The sequence below is a fragment of the Thermobia domestica genome, chromosome 2 (assembly GCF_964235325.1).
Source record: "Thermobia domestica chromosome 2, izTheDome1.hap1.1, whole genome shotgun sequence".
Lineage (NCBI taxonomy): Eukaryota > Metazoa > Arthropoda > Insecta > Zygentoma > Lepismatidae > Thermobia > Thermobia domestica.
This window is the reverse complement of record NC_137455.1, coordinates 151,199,118-151,211,163: the sequence shown is the minus strand read 5'-3', so window position 1 is coordinate 151,211,163 and position 12,046 is coordinate 151,199,118. Positions and strand designations below refer to the sequence as shown.

At 37.2% G+C, this 12,046-nt stretch overlaps 1 protein-coding gene across 1 annotated transcript; it reads left to right on the top strand.

Annotated features, from left to right (window-relative positions):
• Nucleotides 1–8,622: 8,622 nt before the first annotated feature.
• On the top strand, nucleotides 8,623–9,150 carry LOC145679216 (protein CFDP2-like). The gene has a single exon (XM_081749804.1). It carries the CDS (start codon nucleotides 8,623–8,625, stop codon nucleotides 9,148–9,150), a length of 528 nt encoding a protein of 175 aa, XP_081605930.1.
• Nucleotides 9,151–12,046: the final 2,896 nt, after the last annotated feature.

Below are 12,046 nucleotides of genomic sequence, written 5' to 3'. Positions count from 1 at the left end.
ATCGTTGCCCAGTTTAACTATTTTATTGTGCCAATAGTTGTAACTTGCATTGTATCCTCATGCTCTTTTCTTCAGTTCGTCATCAAAGGTGACTGGACGTATTAGCTACATATAACGAACTTATGTAGTGGATTTCCAAACGTCCTTAACTGTTGGCCAAGAGCATGTCAACAAATGGTGCATTTTGTGTGGTTGCAGCTAAAGCTGCCGAGGTGTGGTGTAGTAAGATGAAACATTCAAGTATTCGAGATTATTTACCAGTAATAAGTTTTAAAAGAAGGCAGAATAAGGAACATTTAGTTACTGTTACGAAGATGATTGATTTAATAAATTTCATGTTTATTACTGTTATCAGATAATGATATTTGTGTCTGTGTATGTGTTAGGCGGGATGAGGGGGAAAGACTTCATTATTTCATTTTGAATTATGCACCTTCAGACCGTGTCCTCTTGGCCTCATTTTATCTCCCCCAACATGGAAGACCTAATTCGCATATTGCATTAAATTATAGTTATTCACATGTTATTCACATATTTTGTTCACATGATACAATCTATATATTGTAGATACATACGATTGAAATTATTTAGGAATATATTATTTTGGGAAAGGAAACATCTTAATGTTATGTCAGAATAAAGAAACTAAATGTTGTCATATAATGTAAACACGTGTTTGTGTTTATGTGTTTACATTAATGTTTTGTATATGTGATGAATGTTATGTTTTGCTACGGCTAGACGCTAAGTCGTCAGTTTGTACGCTATTGTGATTTGTAATTTGTAATGTTTTGGTTCAGGAATGAATTGTCATCAAGTTGTAATGCTGTAACATTGACACACTTTGACTGTGGCATAATCGTCAAGTTTGCAGAAATTTGTTGGTCTGAGAATTTGATCACGATGTAATTCGGGTGAAACCAATGTTTTACCAATAGCTGAGATATACAAAAGTCAACAACGTGAATTCCAGGATGTCTGGAAACCGAGTATAAAAACTCATGGTCCTAAAGGATTGGGATCAGATCGGATCAGACTAAGTTCAGACGAAGAGCAGAAGGAGGTCAGAAGTGGATCATCATAAGTTGAGTGTCAACATAGAGAACCACTGATACTTCTATCACAGCAGTCATTCAGCTGTGATTCCATTCTACGATTAGATCAAGGAGATCTACTAGTATCCAGTAAAACCATTAAAGTGGATTATGGTTTAACAATAGTCAGCGACTACAGACTATTGGCAGCGAGATATTCATCATCCAGAACTTCAACATCAGATCCAGGCATCATCTACTCGAAGGTATGTGTATCTCAGCTATGTTCGAGTTATTCGTGGTTAACTTCTTAGATGCTTAAGATATGTGATCTGACGCTTATACACAGTCTACGATTAACAACAGTAATACACGATACTCATGGAAATACAAAGATTTAATTGAAAGTTAATTTAATGTGGTTTCCTTCTGTTCCTTTCCGATCCTACTCATTACGGATGGTGAGTAGTAGCGATCTTCGACCGTCAATCGTTGTTTCATCCCCGTGCAATCTAGGCACGACGGTTGGAGGTTGTTAATATTAAAATGATAGGTTTATATGTTTGTCTCCAATCCTTTCGACAATGAGATCTCGAAAACCACAAGTGCTAGAAACGCGCCGTTTTTGCTGGTCGATTCCAAATTTTATATAGATTGTCCAGTTCTAGTTGAATATTTAGAAAACGTGGCCATTATTTCTTTACTATATTTTTTTAAATGTTGAAATTTTAAAAAATGCATCATATCCTATGAGTTATACATTCCAATACAACATAGTTGTATACAGGGATTGTGCATCACTCAGGTGTTGGTTTCATGGCCAAATGATAATGAAAAACGAAGGATAAGCATTTCTCCAGGCTAAGATGAATCTTTATTGTTTGGAGTGTTTTTCTTAATGAACACCGTATATTAGCCTACTGACATTATAATTAATTGTATTTGCTTATTACATACTGCATGCAAGAAGAAAGTAAACATTGATTATACATGAATTAGAAACTTCAACCGGAAGGGGGCTCAAATTTGCAAACGGTGCGAGATATTGAAAAAAATAATCGGAAAAAATCTCCTTTTTATGGTACCCCTTGCTGATTTTTATCAAGATGTCTTTCACTTACGTCTATAAAGGGACATGTACAGATGTTGTGAGAAATGACAATGAGATTCATGCTCATATGTGAATGATGCGTTGTGTAGAGAGTGCAGGTTCAGCTAGTCTACTGTATATATAAAACGCTAGGTTTATATGTTTGTCTCCAATTCTTTCGACAATGAGATCTCGAAAACCACAAGTGCTAGAAACGTGCCGTTTTCACTGATCGATATTTACTTTGAATACTGTGCTATATCGTTGGGTTGCATTGTTAACAATGGTGAAATATCAGTTCCTCTACTTTAAAAAAAATGAAAAACGTACTAACAAAATGTATAAAAAACATTTTTAACATTTATAGCGCTACGACCGTCTATACACGGCTATGGTGCTTTCGGGATCAATGCTATGACATGGCTATGGCTGTGACCACGTATACTCGGCCGTGGTGTTGACTCGGCTCGGCTTTATATTTATCTTAGTCTCAACTTTTGAGCCGTCATTTGCAGCTGAAATTGTTCAGAAACTATCCTCTAGTCTTTGTAGTTCAAACTGTTAACAACAGATGGCAGGGAGTGTATGAATCCTCCCTTTGATCTCTTGATCTCTGTTTTATCGAGAAATGCGTCGCACGTTCAGTAATAAGTTTGCCCAACCAGGTAGATTTCGGAAGGTCAGGTGGATCTGCTGACATGTAGGCACTTCCCAAACAAAGTACCTCCGAAACTTGACAGAAAGGTTCAGGGAGTAATCTACACCCCCCCAACACCCCCCTAACACCCCTCCAAATTTCTTTACACACACCCCTGGATGGAAAAGGAATACTCCGCCAAATCCAATTGTATCAATCGGTATCATATAGGTTATTTATTACAACAAGTTAAAAAAGGTTTAGCGTTTAGGAAGGAAGGCAATATTCTTTCACTTCAAAATGAGAAGCAACCTCTTTCTCATGTACGACTTCGAGAACTACATGACCTCATTGTCTCGGGCCAAGGATCTTATAAAATAGAGGATCTGCCCTTACAACAAAATCTTGAAGTCATACGTCACAGTTTCGCCACCCCTACTCTGCCCACTACGCCCTATAGGATCGCAATGTTTTGAGCCAACAATCATGGCGGAAATGAAAGTAGCCAATCAGACGATGGCGGAAACGAGAGTAGCCAATCAGACGTGCCGATGCTCTGTTGTTTTTTGGCTTCATTTATTTTATAGGATGAAGCTACATATGGGCAGATCCTTTATTTCATAAGATCCTTGTTTCGGGCGGTGTTTCGGTCGAAACAATTGACAAAACAGATCGCTGATACTTACCCTGCTGGGTTCCGCGGTCGTTTCTGAGGAAAGAGATTGATGGATAGATGCAGATGACTGAAATTGGCAACGTCTTGAGCGGTCATTCACCTACCTCCTCCTCAGTAAGGAAAAATGTGACAATATAGTAATAAGCCTATACCAGATTCAGTTGGTAAGTGCTACTACTGAAATTTTTCATGTCCCCTCCAGACCTCAATACAAAATGCATAATTTAGATATTTGTAAGAGAATTTTTAATGACTTGACCCCTTCTGATACATTCATGGCCCCCCAAAGCTCTGTGTCTGGTTTCGAGCCTGCTATGCAAGTGGTGTATCAACGGACGGACGTTAGAAGGTTGTAGTCAAAACGTATATAGAAATGAAGAGATCGATTGAAGTAAGGATTACATATATTTTAGACTGAGTCTAGTGTTATACAGGAACGCATTTGGCGCTAGCTTAATTTTTTGTAAAGTATATTTTTATTCACGTAAATTCATTGAGCGGAACAGGGCTCATAGCGAGTCAATTTTTTTAAACTAAAATTTACTTTTCTTCAAGTTGGTCACTAAAAGTTACTTTTTTCAAATTTGTCACTAAAAGTTACTTTTTTGAGAGATAAAGTGATTTTCTGCTAAGTCTGCTTACCGTAACTACAAAGCTTACTCTGAAAACCTAAGAAAGGAAGAAGCTCAAAAAGAAGAAGTAAAGAAGAAGCAAAACAACAAACAAAGAGAGAGGTGATGGAGAAATTGACCAAGGAAAAAAGGGTCATGATAAGATTTTGGTCACTTTTTCGTGTGCTTTTGGCCATTTTTGGTCACTTTTCAACCATTTACAAGAGATTAGACCACTATGAGCCCTGGGATTATTAAAATTAGGGTATATTAAAGAAGACAAAACAGAAAGATACAAAATATTTGTAAATTGAAAAACTGGATTTCTGAAAAACAACTAAATCAATAAATAATTTTCTTATGAAAGATATTCAGAGCCAATAACGTAGCCAGGAAGGGGCAGGAACGGATATTAAGAGATCAATAATATTACAACGATTAACGTTAACAACAGAGTTAGAATATTAAAATAATGAAATTGGAACTATGTACAGTATTAATTACTAAACGAATGTGATTTCAGCATGGGACGAGGGAATTTTTTTCCAATTGATATTTTGACAAAAAAAAAATCACACACTAAAACTTGCTGGGGGTGAATAAATTGAAATAATAGCAGAATTTTCAAAATAATTACAATAATTCGTATGTAATCAATTCTCATGTAATTACTGGGTAAAATAATGGAGGTTAATTCCTCATACAGTAAAACCTCTCTTAACGGGCATCTCTCAATAGTGGATATCTTCATAAGAGGACAAATTTTCTTATTCTTCCATGCCATAAATATGTGTGGTGTGGTGTTATGAGAAAGAACCCTTCCTTTTAGGGACAACTCTCATTTACGGACAAATAATCGGTTCCACCGATGTCCGTTTTGAGAGGTTTCACTGTATTACTTAGTTTAATAATAATAATAAATGCTCAAATGTGTGAACTTAGTTTCTTGAACCTACCACTGCGAAGAGCTGATATTATTATTATTATTATTATTATTATTATTATTATTATTATTATTATTAGTAGTAGTAGTAGTAGTAGTAGTAGTAGTAGTAGTAGTAGTAGTATTGAAATAGTTGCGTAACAAAATATACTGATTTCTTGTTTGAGTTTGTTTAAAAAATATATCACTATTCTGAGAGCACACCCCTCCTCTAATTTTGAACACCCCCCCAAGTAAAAATTTCTGGCGTACTTACTGGAAAGGTTGTACTGAGAAAGTGTATTGTGCGTTCTGAGAGAGGAATCAGATAGATGGTAAAAGAGCGAGGAAAGAATTTGTTCATCTGTACGGTTTATGATGTTGGCTTATGCGTTTCTCCATGTTTTCAAATTTACCAGACTGTTGTCAATTTCGGATCTTTACTAGGGATGGCCAGAACCAGTTTCTAGTGGAACCGCTTTCCAGCTCTGAGCGGATCCGGTTTCGGACCGGTCTTTCGGATCCAGATCTGGAACCGGTTAACAAGATCCGGTTCCAGTACCGGTTTTTCGGATCCATGTCTGGAACCGGTTCCCAAGATCCAGTTCCGGAACCAGGTTTTCGGATCCAGGTCTGGAACCAGTTCCGCAACCGGTTCTGAAAACAAGATCTCCAACAACCCGTCGGAACCGGAGCTTTGTGGCTATCCCTACGCTAAACCCGAGCCGCTGCAGGCTGTGAACAGTGTGCTAGATGAAATGGTGGAAGCGACAGACAGGCGCCCAGGCGGTGGCCGCTTGGCCGATTTGGCTAAACAAACTGGATAACTGGGAAACTCATTGGCTAAACAGGCAAACTGGCAAACTCATTTGGCTAAACACCTAGTGGTGGACAATTTTTTTTCTGTGGGTCACAAGCGTGTGGCCCTCTTTGCAGTATTTTGAAGGTGAACTTAGTGCCTCCTTTATGAGTTTTTGGGGGCTTTCGTATCCAGGTCTGAAACCGGTTCCTAAGAACCGGGTTTTCGGATCCAGATCTGAAACCGACTCCTAAGATCCGATTCTAGAACCGGGTTTTGGGATCCAGATCTGGAACCGGTTCCTCCGCCGGAACCGGAAGTTTGTGGCCATCCCTAATCTTTACCAACATTACAATCCCACAATTTTTAACTCATCTCTACAATTCAAATATTTACATTGAATTAAGAAAATAGAAACCTTTCATATATGTGAAAGACTTTTACGTACATACTTCGCAAACTCGAGAACACAAAATGATTTCTGCTGCGTAGTAGCCATTTTAAACATATGACGGTTACCAAGCAAAACAGAAGACAACTGACATCTAGCGGCTATTAATATAAACTAGACTATGTATTCGTTTCTCCAATAGCCGAGCCGAGGCGCAGAGATCGATACCGGTTCCTAAGATCCGATTCTAGAACCGGACAAAATAATTCTTCTTAATACGTATATTCTTTTTGAAATAGGGTGTATTTAGGCAACTGTAATAATATTATCAATCTATATTTTTGTATTAATTTTGTAAGCTAGTAACACTGTTTTTTTTTAAATAGAATTATACTATGCAAAATCACTATAGATGAACACTCATGTCCAATATTATTGTCGCATGTCTATAAATATGTTCTTCCAGAAATATAATTTGATAACGAATTCGTCCGGTATTTCTTATAATGTTAGTATGTGTATAATCGGGAAATACATGTATGTGGCAAATTTCATGTCAAAAGAACAGTAAATAAGAAAATAAACTTTCTTGTCCATTTAGCAACATTTTGTTTTACTCATTCTAATTTTCGTATTTATAACTGCTTTCCTATGAAATTTACCACAAATATACATTTCCCGATTATATACATAGTATCAGTATTAAAAGTACCCTGCAAAATCATTATCAAATTGTATTCTTACAAGAAGACAGTTATAGATATACGACAATAATTTTGGACATGAGTGTACCTCATCAACACATATTTTATATGTATTATATTTCTGCTTTATTTGTTCAATTGCTGTTCAAATACTTCCTCTGAAATAACTATATGCAAGTGTATGTAAAACAAAATAACGCTTTCCAATTTTGGCAACCAATGAAAAGAATATTTATTTTACTATATAATACTATATGTTACATGCCAGTCAAAAGTAATTTATTTTCTCAAACTAGGAGAACCATGTCGTATGCAAACAACTTCTCATGTTATGAAAGGTCAAAATAACCCCAAACTGTCTCCATTTTTGGTTAGGTCCGTATAAGAAGACTCAACCCTCTAAATTTACATTTATCATTTCTTTTATTTATTAAAAATTACGTAAGAAACCGTTTTACGAAGAAAATAAAAACGTACAACGTAAAACGGGCCAGAAAACATTAAAATTTGGCATACTATTTCACGGTGACGCAATTCATACTATGTTACAACCCTATACTTCCTAAATCCATACTATTTTCGTATCTTAATCCAATATTTTAATGTTTAAGACATCAATAAACGGATTTGAATAAGACGGACACAATATCAAAATATTTACTTTCGTTTTAGATTGGTCGATTCATTTGGAGTTTAATGTCTCTTCCTGTACGAGGCTATATGAGACATGAACGTACAGCTTAACGTGGAATTTGAACCACATGAAGGCCCACTGGGAATCGAGCCCAGGTGTTCTGCGCCAAAGACGCTCATGCTAATCATATTGCCGAGGGAAGCAAGTCCAGAAAGACTTTTTGCCAGCCAATACTCGAAACACTCGACGCATCACTAATTATCCAAGCAATTAGTTCACAAAACGGCGGGAAGAAATTCTTAAGCTGTAGTAAAAATAGTGTATACCTCCCTATATGTAGTTGTACTATAACCTAGAAAATTTGAGCTAAAATGTTTTCAAAACCAATTCAATGATTCGCTTAGTATCAGAAATATGCTTATTTTTTCTTCCTTTCTTTAATATTGGCATAAACGCAAAGATACGAAACGCAAATATGGTAAACGTAGGGCTATAGTCCAAAGATGGTGCACGTTCAACTACCAACGCAGTTGCTGGTCACCAAAACAAGTTCAGCGAGATTATTTATGGGTTTGAAGATCTGTGTTCGTTACGTTTCAATTGATGTCCTAAAAGGCGGATGAACCACCAGGCATGAAGATGTGGAAAGGAAATGGAAATACTACCACATTATCTTTTTCCCAGAAGGGACGAAGGAGGAGAAAAAAGATAATGATGGTTCTTCCTGAGGTAAAAAAATTTCGGAGGTAAAATAGTCCCCCGTTCGGATCACCCGAAGAATCATCAGAGGAGAAAATAATAATAACTTTCATTTCAGCATAGGAACCTGGAATGTACGGACTGTACGACGTATGGAGAAACTTGAAAATTTAAAAGTGAAACTGGACAAATGTAAAGTGAACATAGTGGGCTTAAGTGAAGTGAGATGGCCAGGAAAAGATGAGACAATATCGGGAAATTACACATTATTCTATTCGAGTGGTGTTAAGGTCGAGAATGGTGTCCCGATAGCATTGAAGAACGAAGTAGCAAGAATTGTAACCAAAGTGGAACGCTGCGGTGACCACTTGATGTTTGTAGAGTTAAGAGCAAAACCAGTAGATATTCTGGTAATATAAGTATATATGCCAACAAGCGACCATGATGACAATGAAGTAGAAGTAATGTATGATGAGATTAGAAACATAATGCACCAGAAGGGAAGAGGTAAGGTCAACGTGATAGTAATGGGAGACTTTAACAGCGTAGTAGAAGAAGCCGCAAATAAGGTGGTAGGACCATTTGGACTAGGTAGGAGAAACGAACGGAACCAAATGCTTATCGACTTCTGTAGGCAAAATGATATAGTGGTGACGAACACGTGGTTTAAGAAAAGAAAAACCAAGCTGTACACATGGAAAAGTCCAGGGGATAAGAAATGCTACCAAATCGATTACATTCTTGTGAAGCAACGTTTCAAGAATAGTGTACAAAACTTGAAGACACTACCAGGAGCGGATATCGATTCGGATCACAACCTCCTAGTGGCGGAAGTGCAAACCTGGTTAAATACAATCAAGAAAAGTGGGAGGAGAAATCGAAAATGGAAGATAGAGCAACTAAGAAGTATGGACAATGATGTGAAAGAAGAGATTGAAGAAAATTCTGTCTGAATGCCAATATGGCAGGCAATGTAGAAAATAGTTGGAGAATAGTTAAACAGATTCTAGTGGACACACTCCACAATAACATTGGCAAGATGCAAAGATAACCGAGAAAACCATGGGTAACTGAAGCGATGTTTAAGAACATGGAAGAATGCAGAAGGTCGAAAAGCACGTACATCAAGTAATACAGAAGGCTGAATAATGGATTGAGTAGAGAGACGGACAAAGCCAAAGAAAAGTACATGGAACAGATATGTGAATAAATAATGGAACTTCAACGGCGCAGCAGATATGATCTGATGTAACAGAAAGCAGAAGAATTAGGAGGAAAAACTAACAAATGCATACGCACATCTGGAATCGAAGATTAAGGTAATGTAGTCACTGATCATCAAAGAATTCTTAGAGTTTGGGAGGAATACATAAAAGATCTATATGACCAGAAGAACCGCCCCAAAGATACTGCGTTTGAAGCGGAGGAAGAGATGGATGATGACGAAAAAGGACCCAGTATACTGAAAAGTGAAGTAGTACAAGCCATCAAGGACATGCGAAGGAGGAAAGCCACTGGAGACGACGACATACTGGCAGATTTGCTCAAGGTATTAGAAGACAATGCATTGAAAGTACCGTCTTCCGTTATTAATAAGATCTATCTGAGTGGAGAATGGCCGAAGAATTTTCTTGGTGTTACGATGATTGCATTACCGAAGAAAAAGGAAGCAAAGAAGTGCAGCGAGCACAGAACCATTAGCCTTATTTCCCACACTGGAAAGATAATTGCGCGCATACTGAACAGACGACTGGAAAATAAGATAGAAGAAACGTTGGACGAAGATCAGTTCGGATTCTGGAAACGAAAAGGCACCAGAGATGTCATTGGGTTGATGAGAATTATCTCAGAACGAGTTCTTGAGGTAAAGGAAGAATTGTGTTTGTGTTTCATAGGCTGGCAAAAAGCTTTCGACAGGGTCAATTGGACGAAACTTTTGCAAATACTTAAAGAAATAGGGATCAATTGGAGAGACCGACGGCTCATTCGCAACCCGTAAATGGGACAACAAATCAAGATGCGCTTGAATGAAGGAGAAACCAATAGTGTGGAGATCGGAAGAGGAGTTAGGCAAATATGGAGTATGCCGCCCCGATTACTCAACATTTACAGTGAATGGTTAATGAAGGAAACATTAACGGAAATTGGTGATTTCAAGATTGGAGGGCAGATCATTAACAAGAATAGGTATGAAGATGATACGGTTATTATAGCTAGAACCGAAGAAGGACTACAGGAGATGATTGACAAAGTAGTTGATACTGAGAAACTATATGGAATGGAAACCAACATCGAAAAATCGAAAGTCATAAGAATATTACACGGAAATTCGCCCTTACGGGTCAGAGAAGAACAAAGAATACTTGAAGAGGTCGGCCATTTCAAATATCTGGGAAGTATTTTGACGAAAGACACGTATTGCATCAGAGAGATCAGGTCGAGAATTGCCATAGCCAAAGAAGCATTCAACAAGAAAAGGTCACTCTTAAGTAGCAGCCTTAATATTGGACTAAGGAAGAAATTGGTCAAGTGCTATATATGGAGTATTGGACTTTATGGTTCAGAGACTTGGGCATTATAGAAGTTAGAGAAGAAATATTTAGAGGGCTTTGAAATGTAGTGTTGGAGGAAGATGGAGAAGATAAAATGGACAGAAAGAAAAGAAACGAAGACGTGTTAAAACGAATAGGAGAGAAGAGGATGCTTCTAGCCACCATCCTGAGTAGAAAGGCCAATTGGATCGGACACATCCTGCGAAGAAATTTTCTTCATACCACCATAGAAGGAAAGATGGAAAGAAAGCGAGGAGTAGGGAGAAGAAAAACACAACTGATCGATGACTTGAAAATTAGAAGAAAATATTGGGAGTTAAAAGAGGAAGCTGAAAATTGAGAAACACGGAGGAAGCATTTCCAGACCCAAACTGAAAATTAAGAAGAAGAAAAGTAAAAAAGAAACCTCATTAGTCCCAGGACCTGCCAATAGGCAGAATACTTACTAATAACAATAGCCTTCCAATTCGCTTACAATGATAAATAACACCGAAAAATCTGAGACATGACTAAGTACAGCAAATGCACGCGCTATCCATACGATTAAACGTGAATACTCCTTATTTTGATAGATTTATTGATTCAACTGCAAGGAGAATCTTCCCTGGGAATGACGAAAGTAAGAATTGCACTTCGCTGTAGCAAAATGTACTCAGCCAATTGAGCTGAAATTTAATACACAGAGGGGTGCTAAGAAGTGCCAAATCTGAAAGGACGCTACTGAATATAGGTTACGGCAGTAGTCAATAAATCGCAGAAAATTATAAGTTCCAGGATAATGTACTATGTTCCAGAAGGTGTCTTCCTGTTCTGCCTAATGACCCTCCAGCACTTTGTAAGGCATTTTTTTTATCTAATCTTATCTTTAGGCAGAACAGGAATTCCTCATGACATGGAAACTTTCTTTCACTCCTCATGACATGGAAAATTCTTAATAATAATAAAAATAATAATAGGAATATTTGTACTTAAAAAAAAAGTGACTTTTGATGTTAAGGTAATTTAATCAAGTCTTCCTCGTACAGAAGTTGAAATATTAAGAATAGTAGTAACATAAATATATATATTGGAACAATAGGACCTAGCAGATTAGGTCGCATATTATATAAGCAATTACGGATAACCATTCTTTACTGTACGGTTAATTTACCGATCTCTGCCCGCAGTCTAAATAATAATTATTACTATAAGCACAGTAAGGTGCTGTATACAAAAACTCTTCAGTTGTGTGGAATTTGAGTGTTTATAATATGTAATATTTTACCATCGAGAAAAAACATACTTCTCAACAGCAAAA